This window comes from Alosa alosa, chromosome 2, assembly GCF_017589495.1.
Source record: "Alosa alosa isolate M-15738 ecotype Scorff River chromosome 2, AALO_Geno_1.1, whole genome shotgun sequence".
Classification (NCBI taxonomy): domain Eukaryota; kingdom Metazoa; phylum Chordata; class Actinopteri; order Clupeiformes; family Clupeidae; genus Alosa; species Alosa alosa.
In genome coordinates this window covers 24352614-24376523 of record NC_063190.1, presented here as the reverse complement: position 1 = coordinate 24376523, position 23910 = coordinate 24352614, and the positions used below count along the sequence as shown (strand labels likewise).

The window sequence follows — 23910 nt, the reverse complement described above, 5'->3', positions numbered from 1 at the left end:
TTGTGAAGGGGCGGAGAATTCTTTTTTTCTCCCCAAGGCAAAGCACGCCTCCCTCCTCAAAGGTCGATGCTCATATCGCACAGTAGGCTAATTGCATAGGTGTTCTTCATGAAATTCAGAGGACAGGCTAGTTAAGCTACCTTAACACCCCAGATAGGGTGTTTTGATTCCATAGGCTACTCTATACAAGGAAAGAAGGGTAGCCTATAGACTTTTCTGATTTATAGTTTCTGATTTTTAGGCTAGGCCTAGCTTAGAAGTCTTTAATTTTTGTTCAGAGACAGCTCCTAAGCCTATTTTTCCTGTGAACAACAATAACTTAACTTTTAAGCTCAGATTTGTATAAATGGCCTATTGGTGATCCTAACAATGTTCTTTAGGGCCAAATGTCTGTATAGGCTACATCATAGCCTACATAGTTGGTTCTTGATGTGGGAGTTGTATTCAAAACTCTAAGAACAGACTAAGCTTTTAATCAGCCACAGAAGCTGATTACTATTGTGAAACTACTATTAACTATTGTGGGAAATAAAAAAAGATTAAAAATTAAAAAACTATTGTGGGAAATTGTTCTGTAGCAAATTGCTGTGGTTAATCTGTGTGACTGTACACAGAGTGGATTGTTTAGTGTGTGTGTGTGTGTGTGTAAATGCAAATGGTCACTTCTATTGTAAATTGTTGTTGTGACATTCTTGTTTAGAGATCCTTTAGGATCAATTGTGGTTGAGACTGTGGTCTTAAAGGTTGTATCAGCGATTTTAGGCCCAAAAAAGGGCAAAACATAAATGATCACATTCATCTAATCTTTCCTAATGATCCGCTAGCTGTCTGCCCCATAAGCAGGCCGTCAAAAAATCGTGTCTCTGTAGGCAGCCTAGGCTCCGAGATCTGTACACAAAAACAATTGCTATCAACAAGGTTTGGCAACCCACTCAAAGGCAAAATAAAGTGTTTCAACCAATAACCGACGAGATGCGCATTTGGGAGAGTTTTAATTGCACGGGAGGGAGGGGGAGGGAGTAGCAAGGTAGCTCTCTGTTTTGTTTGAACATCAACAGAAGTGACGTATCCCCGCTATCGCTGATACAACTTTTAACTAGGCCTATATGAAATTGCAAATTATACAACCCAACTCTGAAGTACACATTTAATGTGTTTTTTTACTCTTAAACTATTTGAAGTATTGCTTCAGATCTATTCCTGGACCTCATTGACAGCGTTGACCTTTTTTTAAACCTTACCTTCCTGAATCACATTTCCAGTACAATGTTGTATTCAAGTAATTATTAACATTCTCTTTGACAGCCAGTATTGTTCTTTATAGTCTCAGTAGCTTAGCCCAAGTGCAGAGAACAAAAGTTATTTTTCCTGTAGATCACTAAGTTACATTTCATTTTTAAGGCAGTTGACAAGTTTTTCAGTCATTTATTTTAAATGTTTACCACCAATACTTTCTCAACTGTTTAAGAACAACTTGACTCTTGAAGTTATAGGCATGAATGTCAGTAAAATGGGTGACCATTGCTTGGCAAGATGGACAAAACCCAGAAACCTCTTATTCTGGCTGACAATGCTCCTCATGTTTAGTCTTCTTCTTGCTGCTCAGCATTTCTCCCCTCAGGGAGTGGTGAACAGCAGTGTGGCTGCCTCACCAAAGGAGACCTCTGGTTATACATTTAGCCCTGGGCTCTATTATGGTGTATGAGTAACTGAGTTCATGTCGGTGTGTTTGCTGCTATTTTTAATCCTGTTTTTCCTGGATCCAAAGGGCAAGTGGTAGGGTTGCATGTGACTGTACAGATTGTCTTTTGTACATGTTTCGGTTTCTGAATTTATGACATGCGTGTATGGCTTTTTTTTTTTAACATCTTCCCTTCAGAATGGATAATAAGGTGTATTGAAATGTTTTTATTCAGTTGGGTACACTGCTGCAAAGCTTATTCAAATGGATTCACATCTTAAATTTGAATGACTTTTCAATATGGCTTGCACACCTGCGGAAAGAAGTCGGGGACTTTTGTGAATTTTCCCATATCAACATTTAAATTATTCATATTCAAGAGTTCATCTGTCACACTGTTTGTTTGTTCAATCACTGAACTATGGAAATTGTGCAAGTCTGTTGCTGACTTGTGGTTAGTGCTTTGGTCAGACAGCCTGTCTTACCAGAAACAGCGTAATGCCGATCACTTCCCTTTTAGGGATTTTTTTCTCTACTTTCTCTTTTGCTTTTTTCTCTACTTTCTCTTTTGCTTCTGTTTTTCTTTCCAGACAAATGCCATGCCCGTGCCCATAAACTTTCTGTCTTTTCGCTTTCTATGTATGTCTTCATCATCACATTATTACTTTTGACTAGATTATTGATGCCAGTTGATTTGGAAAAAGCATTCATGATTTGGGATTCAATTATTTTTGAGTGTGTAATCATACCGCCCCAGCACTGCATCTGTTTGTCCAAAGCATATGGAATAGTTTGTCCAAAGCACATACTGAAGCACACACAAAAAATCCCCTCCGCCCATGTATCTGGGAAAGGACATGTGTTTCATCTTAGATTAATATTAGTGAAAGGCATGCAGTTACAAGGGGCAGATGGAAAGGGAGCTGGGTGTGTTTCAGATGGGGAAATGAATGGTTATGTACCTCCGACAATGGCGCAGCTGTCCTTTGACCATGTGCGTTTATACTGAAGTAATCGACTTAAAATCAATCACATGTGGACACTCTGTTCTTCAAATAGTGACACAGCTCTCTCTCTCTCTCTCTCTCTCTCTGTTTGTGTAAAAAGCTGATGAAATGTTGCCTCACATTCAAGATACAGGAATTGTCATCAAGTGTTGTTTAATGCAAGGCCATAAGATGTTTAAGAGACTAATGAGTCCATTTTGAGATTTTCTGATGGCCTTTCTAATTTTCAAGCTATTTGAAAAGTGTTTGGACTATTAAAACCTGTTATGTCTCCTTGTTGATTTTTGTCAGGGTCTAACACGTTATGGATAATATCTATTATCTCTGTAAAGGTTCTCTGAATGTCAGACTCTACACACTATAGAGATTTCACACATATGTATTTTTTTACCACTAAGCAGCATATCTGCAGGAGCCTCTGTTCATACATTATGAAGGAAAATAGAAAGAAGGAATCTGCCTAGCTGTCTCCCCAGAAAACCAATATAAATGTGTGTGTGCATGTGTGTGGCTTTTCTGAACTAGGAGAGACATTCCAACACTGTATGAACTACCTGACTCACCCTCTCTCCTCAGAAACATCCATCATCCATCTCCCAAGTGCCACCTAACAATACCCCTGTTTAGTCTCCTCACCTTTTAAAAAAAGGCTTGTCGCCAATGTTTCACAAGGACCTCAGTGTGACTGAAGTAAGAACTGTGTTTATGTGTTTGCTATGTCTGCGTGTGTGTGTGTGTGTGTGTGTGTTGGGTCAGTGTACAACCCCACCCTTAGAGTCTAAGTACTGATTTTTCCATTGTTATGCTGATGTCATGCCAACTAAGCCACACCCTGCTGAGCAGATATTCTACGAGGGTGTATCTCAGGCTAGTATTATGGAATGTCAGCTTTGTTATTTTAGCAGACGTTGGAGTCTGCTTAGCTACACTGCAATCAATATCCACTGCAAAGAGTCAATGACACAGCCAAACAGAGATATCTATCTGGTAGGTGACATGCTGCTGAGAGGTGACAATGGCATCTGATACAATTTCAACCATTGTCCAGATAAAAACTGAGCTCCTTGTGTGTGTGTGTGTGTGTGTGTGTGTGTGTGTGTACAGGAGTGTGTTGACATCAAGATGGCAATTTAGTTTGGAGGACTCAGGCTGTCATCAATGTGACACCTATGTGGGTGTGAGTGTGTGTGTGTGCAATTGTATCATCACATGAGGTCTATTTAGATGCCATTATTAAAACTGTCAAGTGACGCCAAGACTGGCCTGTCATTATCATTATCATGTGTATTCACCAACGTGAGGTGAGCACAGACCTTGTGAGCAGGAAAGGAGTACCGTCACACCGGTGTGACGGGAATGAGGAGAAATGAACGTTCTAAAGAATATCTGGGTTCATTGAATTCAACATAGAATTTTAGAACCTTCAATTGTTGCAGAACTTAGAATGTTCAAAAACCTACACCTTTAAGGGTTCATTTGTGGTGGTTTGGGACAGCTACTTCGGTTGGATGCTGGCTTTCGCAAAAATGTCCATTACGTATCCCCTGTAATTACATACCAAGGTCAACCACCATGGTCAACACAGATACAGAAAAGGTCATTCAGCTCATTATAAAGTAAAGAGGCTATATCATTATCAGTGCAATAATATATGCTCCATGATTTTTAATCCACAATTTCATCACAATGTTGCATTTGGGGCTAAGTCCTCATAATATATCATGATTTATTATTTGTAATTCTTTAGCAAGAACAATATTTTGGTTAAAAACAATTTGTTTCTGCTGGTATAGAAGGAATGTCAGCAGAAGTGATTGGTGGGATTGGTATGGAAAGGATGTCAACGTAATGAAGCTCACTTCCTCAGAATTCTTTAAAAAAATCAACATGTCTGTTATGCAGACAACTCAGCAGTGCACATTAATGACTTAGGGAAAGGGAATTGGCATATAGCCAACAGGGACCAGTCTTAATGGAGACGGGCATATCTACTACGAAAACAACTATGTGTGTGTGTGTGTGTGTGGAGAGAAAAAGAGAGCAGTGTTATGTCACCAGTGCTGGGAAGCCCTGAAGCCTTCGGTGGCTGTTTGTTAATCAACACGGATAACAACCACCTCCCCACCCCCTAAGGGATATCCTGTATCTGCGCTCTGCCATTGTCATAGCAGAGGGCCGGGCTGGGCTGTCTGCACCTCGTCTCCATACTAAGTGGGGAGCCCATGTGTTCTCCGCGGCCTGGCCACGCTCCAGCCACAGCGTGCGAGAGAGCAGGGGAGTGGAGGGGCCGACAGGAAGGCAGACGCCAGCGAGCCAGCCAGTGTGTGGACAGAGGACAGATAGAGGGCTGAGCGAGAGAAATCACAGGAGCCTGTTAATGGCCTGCTCAAAAAAGTTTGTCAGTGAGGTCGCTCATAGAGCGATAACTGATTTTGCTTAAGAAAAAAACAAAATTAATTTCTGCTCTTGTGTCTCAGTTGTAGAGGAAATATTTTTGTTTTTATCTGGTTAATGTGTGGAATGTAGCAAACAACAGCAACCCTGTCAAAAGACAGACTTCTACACTTATCTACACAAATCATCAAATAGAACAAACATACTGATACATAAATAGTCAATTACAACCACAGGTTTCTTCACATCAATATTTATATAAAGGCACTGACAAGCTTAGTCTCACACACATTAATTTGGCAATTGTTTTGCAGGGTTTCAGAAATGATTTTAACTATCTAAGCTGATGTTAACTATCACCTCAGATATGCCAGTAAGTCTCAAGTGTGATGATAACGTTCACAACAAAATTAGCAAATGATTCCAAATATCTCCTGCTCCAGTGACATAACATGTGCAATCATTTACAAGGCCATGTCTGTTCTGTGGACTTTCAGGTGTAATATTAAGTTATTCTGTGTTCCATGATCAGCAATTTGGAGTTCTCAAAGACCAAGGGTGGAATTTGTTGTTACAACTTAATACTGTAGGCTACTATCAATGTTTCACATTCACTTAACAAATAAAGGCGTGTACATATCCCTTTCAGCATGTTGTACATGGGAAACAGCTCAGTGTTTTATTATTCATTTCATATTATTGGCATCATTTCATGAAATCAATCATGATGTCCTAAAGCCATTAATTATCCATTAATATATAAGGTATAGTCAATCCACCATCGACCATTTTAATCAGTAATTAATTAATATATTGTTTCACCAATGTTTAAACCTTCATATAGCTGAACTCTGCCTCAGAATGTGGAATATGAATTTCAGGAGGTGACATGCTGTCTGGGGTGCATGCATGTGTGAATATACATCAGGACCCAAAGCTCTTTCATGTGTGAAGGTTCTTTAGGGGTAATAGCCAACCATCGCGGAACGGAATGTCAGATTGCATCAACGGCGCCGGCCCAGGGGAGACAGAGCAGGGCCCAGAAGAGCAGCAACCCACGTCCGGTAGAGGCCCCACCTAGAACTGAGGGTTAGCAGCAGAGAGCTGTGCTTAGAGATAAAAATCAACACACATGCTTTGGCAACCAACCCTCTTCCCCCCCAATCTCCACTTGGCCATGTCCAGACAGTGCAAAGTATTCAGACCTTTCACTCTTTTTGTTGTGAACCTGATTGCAGATTTGAAAGGCATGGTATCTGTGTTTTTTGTTGTAGAATGACTTTGCCTCTTCATGTAAAAGAATTATTTTATGTTATCTCGCATTACTTCATATGCAGTAAAAAATAAATAAATAAAGATACACTTGATGAATAGTGGAGAACTCTTAGTCATGACCAGAATGACATCATCATTGTAGACCCGAAAGCATTTTTACTTTTAACCTTTATAGGGTTTCTAATGAACTGTGACACAATGTGTTTTCTGTAATTTTACAGATCACGTACAGCAAAGACAAACATTATAATGAATTAACGGATAAGTATGCTGGTGTCCATCTTAATTTAATGAGTGTTAGAATACCTCTAGTCATTGGCTCTGAGCCTAATTTAATCATAAATGACCTTGATCACAGAAATATGACTTGACAAGAGTAGCGAAATGGATCTTTCTATTTCATTTCAGATCCTTCAGGTTAAGATCCATCAGAAAGAGCAACAGAATAGTTTTCACCTGTTGTCTTCATTATAAGCCGCTCTCGTCAATTTTTCTTGGAAAAACAAAAGAAAAAAAAAAACATGGACAGGGTCACTTAAGGGGCAAACCCTCTTCCACTGTACTAAGGGGAGTAAGGGGTGGAAGTGTTTTCCCATGATGTATTTTCAAATTGTTGGTCCTTCATAGATGGCTAAAAATAGATGCATTAGAGGCTCCTGCAAGCAATCCCTTTCTCTGTATACTATTCCTGCTAGATTGACCACACCATTGGAGCAGGGAGGGAAAAAGGCAGCCATTACTTCTTCCATTTTCTCCACTCTTCAATCTTTCTCCCTCTTTCATACACACTCTCGCACATCAGTTCAGACACACCTCAGTTCACACATTCTTTTATAGCGCCCACGGACAGAGTTAATTTAAGGAAGTGATGTCGATACTGATGAGGGCCCACAGTCTCTCCTCTCACCCATCATCTATGAGAGGAACTCCTGTCAAGGGACTCAGAGATGTTCATTCAGAAAATGTCCGCCGGTCCCATGCATGCACCCAACCCAAACTCAGGTTTGCACATCTTCAAACAAAAGTACAACCATCTCAGTACCTGTCTATATGTAGCATAATGTGGATACAAATAGAGATCTAAAAGTTCAATTGGCATACACTGTAATTAACAGATGTCCACACAGCATGATCTTTTTCCTGTCCAATAGCATGAACAGTTTTATGGTCATTCCATGCATGTTCACAGTGTTTCTCCATCATGTTCTGTCCAACTGCTCCATTTCTATTTATTTATTTATTATTTAATATTTTATTAGTTTTCGATTTGTCATGTACTCATGATCCACCTATTTTCTCTCTGTGACACACATGACATACCACCATACCATACCATGACATACTCACTAATAAAAGCTCACACACCTCCATTATTTTTGCCCATAATGCTGTTATTCCTCTCTATATGTCAGCACGGCTGAGGAAGACAGACAGCATGACAAAACGAGACAAATGGCAGCTCGTGGAGGTGTATGTGTATGCGCGTGTGTGTGTGTGTGCATGTGTGTGTGTAGGCTCACGCAGCGATGACAGCACTAGTGTGACACCGACAGACGGCTGTCCTTCAGAGTGAAGCATCGCCGCAGGCCACTGAGGCACGAGCAGACTCCCACACTCACAGCCCTTCCCAGCCCCGGTGGACCGGGCCAGCATCGGGCTTCTGCTGCTCTCAGCAAGCTCTGCCGGCTGAGTCACGCCGGCCGGTTGGCAGTCAGTCATGAGCAGGCTCTACAGATTGCTGCGTGCTTACAGTAGCAAATGTTCGAAATATACAAACCCAAATCAGAAAAAGTTGGGACGCTGTGTAAAATGCGGGACAGGAAAGTTGGGACAGGGGTAACAAAATGCTTGAAAGGTAGTCTAATGATAAAGAAAACAAAAGGAAACATGTTTCACAACTAATTAGGGTAACTGGCAACATTATTGGGTGTAAAAAAGAGCATCCCAGAGAGGCAAAGTCTTTTAGAAGTAAAGATGTAAGGGTAATCACTAAACCTGTGTGGACAAATCATGAAAGAATGTAATTGTAATGTTCTTAACATGAAATTGTAAAGTATTTGGGGAGTTCATCATCTACAGTACATAATATCATTAAAATATTCAGAAAATCCAGAGAAATCTTTGCAAACTAGGGATAGAACATTGGATGGCCATGGTCTTTTGGACCTCAGATGGCATTGCATTAAAACCAGACCTATTTCTATACAGAAAGTCATTGTATGGGCTCAGGAATACCTCTGATAACCATTGTCTATGAGCACAGTTTGATACCCAATTCAGAAATGCTAGTGTAAACTTTACCATGCAATAGTCAAAATTGTAGACATGATACATAAATACCAGTGTCTTATCTGGGCCTGAGCTTGTTTAAAAGGATCTGAGGTAATGTGGAAAAAGGTCCTGTGGTTAGACCAATCAAAATTTGCAATTACTTTTGGAAATCATTGACTCATCTGGGCTAAAGAGGAGAGGGCCTATCCAAGTATCCAAGTTATCCAACTTGTTTTAGGACTCGGAACCCAACATCTATGACGATGTAGAGGTGCATTAGTGCCTACAGCATAGGCATCTTGCACATATGGCAAGGCACAATCAATTTTGAATGATGTATACAGGTTTTGAGCAACATATACTGCCACCCATGCAAGGTTTTCTTCCAGGGAAGACCTTGAATATTTCAGGAAAACAATGGCAAAATTAATTCTGCACATATTTAAACAGTATTTCTCCATAGAGAAAGAGTCCAGGTGCTAACATGGCCTGTCTTCAGTCCAGACCAGTCAAATTAGTGCAGCATGGAATGAAAAACATGATTAGGAATACCTCATACTGTTGAGCAACAGAAATCCTATATTGGGCAGGAATGGGACAACATTTCATTCTCAAAACTCTAGCAACTGGTCTTCTCAGTTCCTAAACATCTACAGAATTTTGTTGCTAAATATGGGTTTACAAGACTTTTATAATCACATTCTGTTTTTATTTGCATTTTACACAATGTCCCAACTTTTTCTGATTTGGGGTTGTACATTGTTTTACATTACATTGTTACACAGAGTGATGAATACCCCTACATCTTTTAAATTGGAACTCATACAGAACTCTGCTGCTAGACTTTTAACTAAGAGCAAGAAGAGAGAACACATCACCCGTGTTAGCTGAATTGCACTGGCTCCCTGTTTCCTATAGAACTGATTTTAAGGTTATGTTAATTACTTACAAAGCTCTGAATGGCATAGCACCTTCATATATCTCTGAGCTTTTAAGGGTTAAGGCTGCCGGTCACTGTGTTTCTTAAACATCTGTATGTAAAGTCATACAATCACAACACATACTAAGATCATACTAAGGCTAACTGCTTAGAGTCCGCATCAACGGGCCTAAGCATTTCTTAGCAAAGCCTATATAATTGTATATAAATATATAAAAGTATTTCTGATATGTTGCTGATTGGATCATAAACGGCCACAGCAACGAAGAGGAATGACTTATTCTTCTCTATTATCGTGTTACATGTTCTTATCTATATTTTTGATATGTTCCTGATTGGATCATAAACGGCCACAGTAACGAAGAGGAATGACTGATAATGACTGACTCTTCTCTATTATTGTGTTACACTCCAACTGTAAAGCACTTTGAGCTGCCTTATGTGTATGAAAGGTGCTATACAAATAAAGCTTATTATTATTATTATTATTATTATATTACTTCTAAGAGACCCTGCCTCTCTGGGATGCTCTTTTTCATACTCAATCGTGTTAAAGGATAGAAGAAAAATCGGCACACTCCAGTCTGTGCAAAAGAAGTTTTTACTCAAATCTGTGTGTGTAGATTCTTCTTCTATCCTTTATAAGTTGCCCATCAATCCTGCACCTTGATGGATGAGTGGTGATCTTTGACTTTTATACCCAATCGTGTTTCCAGTTACCCAGTTTGGGTCCCAGTTCTGATTCTTTCACATCGATTCTACTTTTTCTAAGTGAGAGAGAATCTGTCTTTGTAGTACTTTGCCTTTGAGGCCGAGGCATTTTGCCTTTGAGGCCGAGGCATTTGCTTATTGGGGGTCTGTGTTCCTAACAGACAAATATGCTCTTTTCACTCCGGGAAACTATGAGAGTATTTCTGTGTGCTTTAATCAGCTCTTTTGAATCCTACTTCAGGCAACATTTATTCAAAGGACTGATTATTTAAACATGAAAAGAGATTTTCAAAGCCTCAAAATAGCTGTTAAATAGACTCATTGTTCATGTCATTGCGCCTGGTCATACTGTGATGAAAAATGCCTAATGTAATTTTAGGGTCAAGTTCAAGTCCGGTCACATTAAGAAGTACCCAGACATAAAAGGTTAAATCTTATGCTAAATGAAATTAAACCATCCACACAGACACGCATCACTTGACATACAGTGGTGTGAAAAAGTGTTTGCCCCCTTCCTGATTTCTTTATTATTGTTTTTTGCATGTTTGTCACCTAAATGTTTCAGATCATCAAACAAATCTAAATATACAACAAAGATAACACAAATAAACACAAAATGCAGTTATTGAATGAAGGTTTTTATTATTAAGGGGGAAAAAATCCAAACCTACATGGCCCTGTGTGAAAAAAAATGTTTGCCCCCCCTCTAAACACATAACTGTGGTTTATCACACCTGAGTTCAATTTCTCTAGCCACACCCAGGCCTGATTACTGCCACACCTGTTCTCAATCAAGAAATCACTTAAGTAGGACCTGCCTTACAAAGTGTAGCAGACAAAAAGATCCTCAAAAGCTAGACATCATGCTGTGAGCCAAAGAAATTCAGGAACAAATGAGAAAGAAAGTAATTGCGATCTATCAGTCTGGAAAAGGTTATAAAGCCATTTATAAAGCCATTTATAAAGCTTTGGGACTCCAGCGAACTACAGTGAGAGTCATTATCCACAAATGGCTAAAACATGAAACAGTGGTGAACCTTCCCAGGAGTGGCCGGCCAACCAAAATTACCCCAAGAGTGCAGCGACGACTCATCCAAGAGGTCCCAAAAGACAAATATCTAAAGAACTGCATGCCTCACTTGCCTCAGTTAAGTTCAGTGTTCATGACTTTACCATAAGAAAGAGACTGCGCAAAAATGGCCTGCATGGCAGAGTTTTAAGACGAAAACCACTGCTGAGTAAAAAGAACATTAAGGCTCGTCTCATTTTTGCCAGAAAACATCTTGATGATCCCCAAGACTTTTGAGAAAATACGGTGGACTGACGAGACAAAAGTTTAACTTTGTGGAAGATGTATGTCCGATTACATCTGGCGTAAAAGTAACACCGCATTTCAGAAAGTCATAGGCCTACCAACAGTAAAATATGGTGGTGGTAGTGTGATGGTCTGGAGCTGTTTTGCTGCTTCAGGACCTGAGGCCCGTTGCACAAAAGTAGGATCAAGAAATCCAGGATAAGTGACTGAGTTGAGGTCAATGAATCCAAAACAAGAGCGTCCAGGCTTAATTGGTTGCACAAAGACCAAGCCAGGATGAGCGGACACGGATTCATCAAGCCAGGTGAAACCGATCCTGGATAAGTGCACGGACACGGCTCCCTCAAATAGACCCCGCCACCGATCACAGATTTACCATGGCAAGTAGAGCGGCTTCATTGCTTCTTCTACGGTGTAAAGTAGGTAGCAATAGCCTTTTCACAACAGCAATACCTCTGTTTAGGAGAATATTCCAACCAGTGTCGCGACCACCACGCGCAAGTATAAATGGTTACGGCGCTCCCGTGACGTCACATTGTCGCACGACAGGTCGGGAATGGCGAGTATGTAAAAGACATAATTAAAAAGAAAGGCAACACCGCCACAGTGATAAAGCAAAACAATCTTCCCTGATGATGACCGTGGTCGGCCAATATGTGTTAAATTAGTTCATATGTGTGCTTTAAATTTAAGTTAAATATGTCTTGCAGTGGCAGAGGAATTTGGATTTTTTTTTCTCTGTGGCCCTAATATTCCTTCATTTTATATAAAGCCTTATAGTCTATAGGAAACTGTAAATTATCTAATGATTGCAACATCTAAAAATCGTCATTTATCCAAAATTATTGAAATTAATGATCACAAACGTTTAAATAATGGCAGTGGGTCTAGTTATATGTGATACTGTGTAGTGGGCAGTGGAATAACTATTGGTTTCCGTTTGTGGTGACTGCTGACTGAGATAAGGGATGAGATTAAATAGATCCTGGAACGTAGCGTGGTCTGGAGCAGGCTAGCTCCACTGAATAAATCTCCATGGTAACTTATACCATAACATATCCTGCTGCCCCCTATCCCGCTTTTGTGCAACCAGATCATGGATAAATGGAGCCAGGATAACCAAGATATCCCGGCTAAATCCCTTATCCTAGTTTTGTGCAACGGGCCCATGGAGGACTTGCTGTGATAAATGGAACCATGAATTCTGCTTTGGAGTGGCCTAGTCAAAGTCCTGACCTGAATCCTATTGAGATGCTGTAACATGACCTTAAAAAGTCAGTTTATGTTCAAAAACCCTCCAATGTGGCTGAATTACATTAATGTTTTGGCGCTCTATAAGTTGACTTGAATTGCAAATTGAAATTTGAAAGTTATCGCAAATGCTTGATTGCAGTTGTTGCTGCTAAGGGTGGCCCAACCAGTTATTAGGTTCAGGGGGCAATCACTTTCACACAGGGCCATGTAGGTTTGGATTTTGTTTTCCCTTAACAATAACAACCTTCATTTAAAAACGGCATTTTGTGTTTACTTGTGTATCTTTGACTAATATTTAAATGTGTTTGATCTGAAACATTTAAGTGTGACAAAAAAAGTAAGAAATCAGGAAGGGGGCAAACACTTTTTCAAACCACTGCAGGTGTATACTTCTAGTTGCCTGGGTCAGCAATTTTAAGAAAGGAACTGAAAAAAATCCAGCAATTACTCATTAGCATTACTAAGGCATGAGACCTGAACACTTAATGATAACCAGGTAAAAAAAGACAAAGAAATAGTTTTGAAAGCACCCCACCTAGAAAAATGAGACAAACACTTTGATTATCAAGATGAACATTTTAATGACAGTTTTTGTAAAATTGTACTGTACCTTAACATTTCCATACCAGCACTTTTCCCCTGTACAACACACACACACACACTTACCAAAGCAGATACTTTAAGTGAAAATGACACGCTGCAAATTGATAACCATGACAGACAGGGCACACACACATTCTCTTCAACATCACACATTCTCACAGCCTATCAGACTATTTCAAGTCAGTGCAATACCAGCACTAGTGCATTTTATAAGTAAAAAGGTGCACACCAATATGAGTTTGCACCACTTTCAACATAAAAAAAACAAGACCTAAAACACAGGATCCGTTTCTCAAGTGTCCTTCTAAAACACCATTCTACAGCATTTCTGAACACTAAACAGTTTCAAGTATTCGCCCTGGTAACGCTAGACGACAGGGCTAAGGAATGATTAGGTCATCCAGTGGTGTCCCACCCTCTGTTCTTCATACCCACTCATCTTTCCTTTCTTCTTCCTCCTCCTCCTCCACTACACAGATCCGAACTCTGACATCCAGGACTCGTACTTCTCCAAGTCGGCGGAGGAGACAGACTTGGAGATCTTCTTGAGCGTGAGCTCAAAGTCCTCCATGGTGACGGGCATCTGGAGTTCATCCTTGGGGAGCGCGCGAATCTCCTCGGGGCTCAAACCCTGGATCCGACGCCGCATGGCCATCATGGCCGCATCCCTGAGGAGTCAGACACACACAGCAGCTCCTGTTAGAGACTCGTTATCATGGCTGACAAAAGATCTGTACTACTTTATATCAAAGGCATCCAAAATTTGATTTGATTTATTTAAACTCGAGGAATCATTGAGAGCTTAGCCCTCATGTAGAATTATGTTGAGTAGGTGGAAAGTACATCAACAATGTTGGCTGTTGAGAAATGTGTGTATTGTCTTTGGCTATTGGGTTACTAAAGGACAGCTGCTTTATTGTTTTATCCTCTATAAAGCTTTCACAAGCACACTGTTGCATTGATTGCTTTTTCAGTAAAGCAAGACAGTCCTGTGAACCCACCCAATACTCACACACACACACACACACACAGTTACGTAATAATCAAAGGCATGTTTGTGGAATCAGGAATGGCAATGGCAGGAAGCCATCTGACAAAATCACTGTGCAGAAAAACAATCACAAACTTAGGCGTTTCACTGGAAATACACCAGAATTGAAGGACAGGCCGTACATAAACACATCCTGTCCAGCTTCACAAAGCAGAGGAAGTCAAAAGCACAACGGGGAAAAAAAAGTAAAACGGGACCGGTCTATTCAATCCTCAAATTTTTGTCTATATGTCTAATTATGTCTAATCAGGGATGGGCAATATTTATGATATGTATTTAAAATATGTATTTCAGATACAAATGACAAAATACTCTTTTGTATTTTATTGGGTTGAAGAAAATGGCTTCATATTTTGTATCAAAATACTTTACAGGTTAGTATTTTTTGTAGTTAACTGCCACATATTTTTGGTAAACCAGTATTGGTGATGTGATGGCATCATAAAAATACAAAACAATGAATGTAGCCTCTGACTGGTGCTGAGTATTTTGCCCAGACTTCTTGTGATCAGAATATTGAGTTTCAGGAAGATGATCCAGTGCAAGATGGGTAACGTGTAAGTTGCTCACATATACACAATACATTCACTCTTACACCAACCAAGTTTCTCGACAACTTTAATCATCCAATCGGAACACATCGAACTGGTTATGTGGTTGGTTTCAATGCAGTGAAGCGGAACTTCCGGTTACCATAGTGGCAGATAATAGATGTGAGCTGGCAGTTTTCATAACATTTATCCATGTTTCTCTAACAGATTTCTATTCTTCTTGCTCTATATTTCTTGTACAAAAATAGCGGTGAGCAAGGAATATTTTGCTGGATTGTGTGACATCGGCACTATGGTAGGGTAACCAGGCTAGCAGTAAAAGTCTAACTTTAGCTGCCATTTCGCCATCAACAAAGCATACAACGGAACTGGGTTTACACATCCATGACATTTTTCAGTTTTTTGATCAAAAGGTCTATTACATGTTGTACTTCAGGGGGACTGACTGACTCACTGACCTGCAGACGTTGGTGATGTCTGCTCCGGAGTAGCCTTCGATCTTCTCAGCGATGAGGGCCAGATCGACATCGGGCGCCACCTCCACCTCCCTCAGGCTGATGCGCAGCAGTTCGGCACGGCCCTTCGCTGGAGGAACACACCAGACCATAGTCACAGGCGCCCACACACAGCCCCCGCAATGTGTCATCAGCACGCAGTCACGAGCCACTACACGAGGGGTGGTGAGGGTGAGGGGGATGTGTCATGGCTGAATACATTACTACTGTGTGTGTGAAGACTATGTGTTGTGCTGTCCATGCTTGGTGTGTGTGAACATTCATGCCACATTATGGCCATGTGTGGTATTGTTATAAGTGGTATTCTGCAATACCAAATGGGAGATACCAGCAGAGATAAAAAGATTGGTGGTATTGTACTTTAGCTGGTCTCTGGTTAAAGTTTGGTTGATTTATAAATGTATTTATAAACTATTTATTTATTTAAGTATAAACTGAACTATTTAAAGGCAAACTGAATAAGAAATGTCTCTTTATGCTTTTAAAGGGACACCAGGCAAGCCTGATGCTTTTTCTCTACGAAACTCCCCCTCGCTTAGTCTGAAGCTCTTTTCCTTTTCTTTGCATATTCCGTCAGAGGTTTTCGCTGCTTCTTCGCCGGCTCTGCCATTATACACACGTTTGCAACAATCGCTAGTGTTTCGTTAGCCTGCCTCTGTGCTGTGGATGCAGGATGTAAACTGATCCTGCTTTGGTCGGCGGGTACGATACACTGAACTTGCAAGCGGGATATTCTTCCTACAGGCAGTAGAGGCGGGCGAGAGAGTCTTCATTCGCCCTGTAATCATTTAACCATATACCGACTTACGAAGATGAGTAATTAACACGAAAACGTTGCCTGGTGTCCCTTTAATTAAACAAAACCTAATTAAAATTCCGTTTTGAAAAGTTACAAACCCATCTCAGTTACTCAGAGCCAAATAATGCATCCTGGGCATTTTCAAAGTAATATGATTACTCTTAAGAAATGCAAATATCTAATGTAATTATTTATGAGAATGTTGGAATTCCTAACCGTTGTAGTGAAAGCAGGCTAGTGTTTGACAGCCTCCTTACTGTCATTACATGAAAAAGTTTAGCATGTGTGAACTGCTGCCTTTAGTGACAATGAGGCAATAGCATGCTTTTTCTTTCCAGAAGTAACTGTCATTTGCCAAACTGTTGGTGCCTTTCTCCTTCTGGGTTGGAGCGTTGCCTATAGTTACTTTCTCACTTCTGTTCAGAAATGCTAGCACAACTTGTCGGCCTTGGAGAGAGAACCAGAGCACACGACACCATAGCAACATGATATGAAAGCTCAGAAAAGGAACAGTCTCCCTTGATAGTTTGTCAGACAACAACAGTTTGTGATATGGGTGACCTTTCAACAGATTCATCTCGCAATCACTAGAACTTCACCTCCAACCTGTTGGATGTTGGATAAATTTGTTTGATTCTCTGTGACCCTGTTCACACCTGGGCAGAAAGATATGATCTATCCGATCTATATCTTCACATCTCTAATGCCAGGTATGATGAATGACCCCAACCTGCATGCAATCATCAGCTAACCCTCACGCAAACCACAAACAATGTTGAACTTTGACTGCGGTAGTGACTACTCTTTTCTGCAGAAGACTGTGGCAAGCACAGCGCATACTGCTTCCTATCTGAAAACCTGATTGATAATGAGTGTATTTCAATGCAATGAGGAATCACTACAAATATCCGTTTTGAGGCTGTAGACAAAGCTTGTCAGGAAGGGGTCCAAATATAGGCTACATTTTGGCGAGAGAGAATACCAGATAGGAACACTCGCGCATGCATGGCTCAGATGGCAGATGGATATTTTAATGCTTTAATGTAAAAGGAGGAACCACTACAAAGTTCAGACCAGTAAAGTTTTGTGTGTGTAGACAATGCTAATGAGAAGTTACAGCTTTGTAATTTGGATTTAGGCTAATAGAGCAGTAATGGAGTCTTTTGTGAAGGTGCACAGACCTGTGGGCAGAGAAATGTAGATTCTCTTCTCCAGGCGGCGTCTCAGTGCCTCATCGATGTCCCAGGGGAAATTGGTGGCAGCCAGCACCATCACCATCTTAGAGGGATCGTCATTCTCCACTGCCCCACCAACCCCTGTGCAAGAGAGCAGTGAGATCTTTTCATTATACAGTGTCATTCTTTTGAACCAAGACTGGCTAAAGTTCACACTGAAATCTAGATTGGACAGTTCAGGTTATGCTTTACTATAGAGATGCCAAAAACGTGAGGATGAACATAAGAGGGGTTAAAGCGTGAGGATGGACATGTTATGGTGAAGTGTCAAGTGTAGTTGGGGAACCCTAAATGTGATACACATTTGTATACTGACGGAGACTTGATGATGACTTGAGATAAAGGTAAAGCTGGTAACAATTTTAGGAGAAGAAGTGAAATTGTGGAATTGGTCTGAAGCAACTGTGAGGTCGATAAAGCAGTTTCTCTGATTAGCGATTTCACTTCCTCTGATTAGCGCTTTTACTTCCTCTGTCTGGCTCACCGTCCATCTGCACCAGGAGTTCCGACTTCACTCGGCGACTCGCCTCATGTTCATCCGATGTTCCCCGTCTCCCGCAAATCGAGTCGATCTCGTCAATGAAGATTGTACTGGGGGCGTAGAACCTTGCCTGATTTTAAAGGTTCCAGAAAAGATTTTAAAGGTTTCAGAATCTACCCATATGTAAAATGTTCATTATTCTTAGAGGCGCTCACACAGACTCACCATGTCAAACAGCAGCCGCACCAGTTTCTCTGACTCGCCTCGATACTTGGAGGTGAGGGTGGAGGGGGAGATGTTGAAGAACGTGGTGCCACACTCTGTGGCAACAGCTTTGGCAAGCATAGTCTTCCCTGTGCCAGGAGGGCCGACCATCAACACTCCCTGCAGTACACACACACGCACACACGCGCACACACATGCACACGCACGCACACACCATGCTGTTCACAATCTGATCACAGCACCATATGTCAGGGATTGCAAGACTGAAAATCATGGTATTGACTGAACCATTATTATACAACAAAAATAATTTCTTAGCGAGACAAATACTTTGCGTATTGCAAGAACAGACTGGAATATCTTCTTTGTACATCAGGTCATGAGAAATTAGCGCATTATGTCACACATCATATGAGCTTCACCAATTGGACTACATAATAGTGCCATCCACTGGTTTGAAACGGTAGTGCTGGTGATATGTGAATATTGCTTCCATGATGTCATCTGCATAATCAATGTGCACAAATGCTTGTGGCACATACATGTGTGAATATCTAGTGGGTATGTTCATTTCTAAGATAAAAATGATTCTGAAAAGGCAATGACCTTCCAAGGCCGCCGAATGCCCTTGAAGAAATCTGGCATCCACATGGGCAACACCACTGCCTCTCTCAGCAGCTTCTTGGCATCCTCCAGATCGGCTATGTCATCCCTGCAGAAGAAAGAGAGGGAGCGACCAAGAGAGAGAGAGAGAGTGAGAGAGAGACAGAAAGAGAAAAAAGAAACCATGAGAGAGAGAGAAAGAGAAAAAAGAAACCATGAGAGAGAGAGAGAGAGGGGAAGCGCGAGAGAGAGAGAGAGAGAGAGAGAGAGAAAGAGAGAGAGAAAAAAAAAGACAAGCGAAAAATCACGACAGATTGTGTGACTCCCAGTCGTCATGAGTCATCCCCAGCACCTCACCTCTTGGGCATCTGTCCCTCCGCACTCCAACAGACCACTAATCCGACGCTCTCACAATTTATGCAATTACAGACAGACGAGCGGCAGACACACAAGAGGAGATAAGTCATGATTATTTATGATGCTGTAGTGCTCTCTGCAATTCATTATTCCACTATGATAAAAATAATGGGCCTCAATTTTCATTAAGCAATTACCCCACCCAAAGCCCCAACACAACAGCAAAAGTCTTACTTTTGGTGGGGTAGGAGAAGGGCATTTGCCATGCTCGATGGCGTTTTAAGCCCCCACCGTCGACTTCAAGGCAGCGCTGCGACCGTTGACTTCAAGGCACCTAACCCTAACCTTAACCCTAACACTATCCCTTGCTTAACCCTAGTGCCTTCCATGCAGCGCTGCCTGGAAGACGACGTTAGGGTTAGGAGCATAGGAGCATAAAACAACAAGTAACATTTGGCATGATGTCCATTCCTGCAACTCAAGATAATAGTATGTGGGACCTACTAGGAATAAGAAGGTATGGAATGTTATGGGTCATTACTATGGTTATCATATCATGCCTTCTCAACCAATCAGTGATTTTGTACAGTATGGTCAAATAAACAATGGCGAATATAACTGAAAGGTCTTTTTTTGACATTTGGAAATAATTATGCCTAAATTGTTAGCCACGCCCACCTAGATCTCCTTTCAGGGAGATAATAGTCTGGAACACACTAAATACACTAACGTTTCCATCAAACCCCAAAAAGGTCAGGCCAATTAGTGATGAGAAGGAAGGATGCTATAGTTTTGAAATCGAAAGTGGCTGTGGTATATGGTAGTAACAACGCCTGCAAACGTCAAAAATTGCAGTCGGAAGAATGTGTAAATTTATGTACAAGACAGGTAGGCCTACATACATTGTATATTGACTGCTGTTTTTGTCAGTTTCTAAAGTTTAGGCAAAGTAGGAAGTAACATTAGGAATCCCTAAACAATGTGATTGGTTAGCCTGGACCAATGATTTAAAAGTTAAAGGAGAATTCAGGCGATTTTTCACATAGATCTCTGTTTCTAGGCAGCTACAGGGCTACACTCTGGGGGCATGTTCAAGAGCCCCCATTTCATGCCCCCAGAGTGTAGCACTGTAACTGCCTGGCAGCAGCAACTCGAGCTAGGTAGAACCGATTGTTTTCAGGTTTTTCTGTACCAACCATACTCGGTGACCTCAAGTTTAAGCCGGTCATGATGCTGGTGTCAGAAACATTTTTCAAACGTTTTACAAAGTGAATGAGTCTGGTTTCAACCAGGCTACTAAATTGCACCAACAAAGGCTGATTTGGCCAATTTGCAAATGATTGTCATAATAATAACACCCACACAAAAATAAACAATAAAATCTCACATGAAACTAAGATGTACAGTAGGCTACGTATGATATTGTGCAGGTTAATCAGGTTTTTTTTTCATTTACCATTTATACATTGTATTGCTTTTTAACTTTTCTATTGCTCATGTTGTTTCAATATCTGGGGTGCCTTCCTCTTGGTATAAGAATATTTTTGTAGTAGCCGTGTCAGTGAAGGAAAGCAAGTAGTATTGGTCATGGCATGGCAGTAGTACAATATATTGTTAGTACTGAGGGTGCCGGGCACTATGGGTGTAACCATAAAGCAGTGCTTACATTTGATGTGATGTTGAGATTAGACATGGCTCTTTTTATCTTGCGGCATATAACCTAGTTTACACAGAACTCTGATTTTGTACTGATATTGGTCCCACAAATGGTGAGGACCGCAGAGGCAAATGATGAAATGTATTGTTTGTGGTGGGAACACATAGACAAGTATAAAGTGGAGAGCATCCATTACCAGCTGATATTAGGATTCCTTGAAATAATGTCCCTTTCAAGGGCATCCACCAAGTCACTGTCATAGCCTGTACCATCAAACTTCTTCAACTCTCCTTCACCACCTTCTTGGCCACTCTTTTTCCCCTGAAAGAATCAACAGTAAAAAAAGATACACAAAGGTGACCATCTTATAGATGTCTACCAACTCTACTTTGAGATATATGGATTATGTTCTCTTGGGGTTCCTTAACAATATAAGCCTTGAAGATGTTAGATTGCATTACCTTTTCATCTTTGGCCTTTGTGCCTCGTCCATTGCGGGGTGATTTGTCTGTTTTGGGGTTCACTTGCCCCCTGACCACTGGACCCTTGTGCTGCATTGCTGGGGAGTCTTTTTTCTGAGGCTTTGCTCCACTATTGGGACGCTTCACCTGACTTGGTGCTCTGGGAATAAAAGAGAAGCAAACCACAGGCCATTTATTGGTATTAGGTACCAAGCTGTGAAGTGTGTGCTCACAAGACTTGCATCCGTATTTCACTGGCCACTGATCTGGTAGCACTGCTAAACAAACCAGCAGTCTTTTGTCTGCCATTAGTATTAGCCTGGCTGGCATCTGTGTTGTATTTGACTCGTTCAGCAAAAGCTAGAAGGGGTTGTGTCTATCAGATGACTATGAGGTATTTTACCTGTGTTCTGCCGGGGTAGGGGGCGGCCATACTGCAGGATCCTGAGGGGCTTCCTCTGGTAGGAAGTTAGAGCAGTCTACTGGCTTGTCCACCTTAAAACTTTCCAAGGTGTTGACAATACTCCTCACATACTTGTATTCCTCTTCTAATTCCAAGCGTACCTAAATTTAAAGAGCAGGCTGTAGGTATTTGGTCTTTAATTTATCTTATTGTATACCAGACAATGACTACATTCCAGCATTTCTCAAATTATTGACATGGGTAATTCAAAAATAAATAAACAAACACATCAACATTTCATAAAAGTTGTTTTATGGGCTGTCCCACCTGCTGCCATTTGGCCTTGAGTGATGGATCTCTCTGAGACTGACAGTATTTCTCGATTTGCTGCATCACACCTTGATAGTAGACCATGGACGAATCATAGTTCCCGAGAAGAGCGTACTCTCGACCCTTTTTAGCGTTGTCATATATCTCTGCTAACTCCGCCATGGCTTGACTATGAAGAAAAAGTATTTACATTCAAATACTACAGGACTGGCTACAATATTGAGGCTTTAACAGACGGATACTAGAGCAGTCGAGTAAACGTTGTCTCTGACGGTAACCAGCAAGCGATATTCAACTAACGTTAGGCCTATGTTAAGTTAACTTATCGTATTTCAGACACAATAAATCTGTCCATTCCTGCTAACGTTAAACCATCTTAAGCGTACACACAGTGCTAATTAAATGAGCTCAATGCAAAATGAAGGGTAACGCTAACGTGCAGGCTACATTTAACAAATAGGGGTGCAACGACGTGCTTATAAGTAACGTTAGGCCATCATTAACGTGACAGATTAAAATGACTTAAAAGGTGGGCTGGAGCACATGTGGAATATGAGTGGTGGGGTGGTGGTGTTTACCTGACAATTCATTCATAAATTACAAACCCATATCTAGCTAACAGTAAGCGCAGTTCAAACACCCGTACTTGTAGTTCAACACAGACCAATAGACTATGCCCTCTATCGGTGAAGATCATTACAAGGAACAACAATACCCATCGAGCTCATGCCAAAATACACACCACCGTTGCGATTTAGCTAGGCCACACAGACAACAAAACTGAATTGACGCAAGCCTAAAAACATGTATTTACTGGCCTCAAACGCGAGAAATAATGGTATGTATTATCCGAAGTTAAGAAAAACGACATTACGTTTCCGTTCGTGGCTATATACTCACCTTATCTCAGCGAGACTATTAATTTACTTCTCTGTCCTCCTTTGCGTGGTGGTGTTACCATGGCCGCAGAGAGGAAGCGGAGGAGGCGTGGCGTGAGGAAGAGGCGGGTGGTACTTGGGCTGGACCAGAGTGTCTGGCCATAAACGTGTCTGGCTGGACCATAGACAGTAAAAGGCTGGACATGGGAGGTAGGCTACGCTAGAAGTTTACAACTTCATCATGGCATCACTTTTCTTAAGATCAGGCATGATCATTGCCAGCCTATACCATTAAAACGATCAACTGTAACAATTCTAATTCCGTTTAGAATAATAACTCAGGCAGCCGACTGTGTGCATATCTTCACCAACATACTGTAACACAAAGCTACCTATAGGCCCTAAGCAGTATTAAAGGCTGAATAAAGTAATTCTAGACGGAACTGTACTTGGCCTGTAACCACGAGGATATGTATGAGTTAACTGCTGTTATCACTGCAATCCTCGATCACAGGTAATCTGAGTCAGGTCTAATAACAGGTCAGTGAGAAAGGGCCAATGTAACTTACCTTCCATTAAAAGAGATTCAAACAAGAACACGCATTATGAAAATAAATCACACACATCTAAGTCGATTTAAACATTTATTTTAAGTTGCATACAGATATGAACAGTGCTACATGGAAGGAATTACTCTTGACCAATAGGTGGCATGCTAAGCTTTTTTCCCCCAACGGTAGTGACCAGCAGGTGGCTCATGTTTGAGATGCAACCCAACTTTGGAATACTGACTTCTGGGGACATAGTAGTTCTCCTTGGTCTTATAGTTTAGAATGAAATGTAGCCCATATTATTTTTTTTTTTTACAGCTGCTCATTGACTAAACCAGCTGACTACATTTGATCTGTTAAGG

The 23910-nt window shown here is 41.0% G+C and overlaps 1 protein-coding gene across 1 annotated transcript; it reads right to left on the bottom strand.

Moving 5' to 3' along the window:
• Positions 1-13409: 13409 nt before the first annotated feature.
• On the bottom strand, positions 13410-23107 carry katnal1 (katanin p60 subunit A-like 1). Its single transcript, XM_048228939.1, has 11 exons — positions 23020-23107; positions 22117-22288; positions 21790-21950; positions 21387-21546; positions 21122-21246; positions 18915-19020; positions 18309-18467; positions 18087-18213; positions 17549-17683; positions 15512-15638; positions 13410-14119 (listed from the first exon to the last, which is right to left on the bottom strand). The coding sequence occupies exons 2-11, from the start codon at positions 22279-22281 to the stop codon at positions 13921-13923; spliced, it is 1464 nt and encodes a 487-aa protein (XP_048084896.1). The 5' UTR covers positions 22282-22288; positions 23020-23107; the 3' UTR covers positions 13410-13920.
• Between the last annotated feature and the right edge of the window lie 803 nt (positions 23108-23910).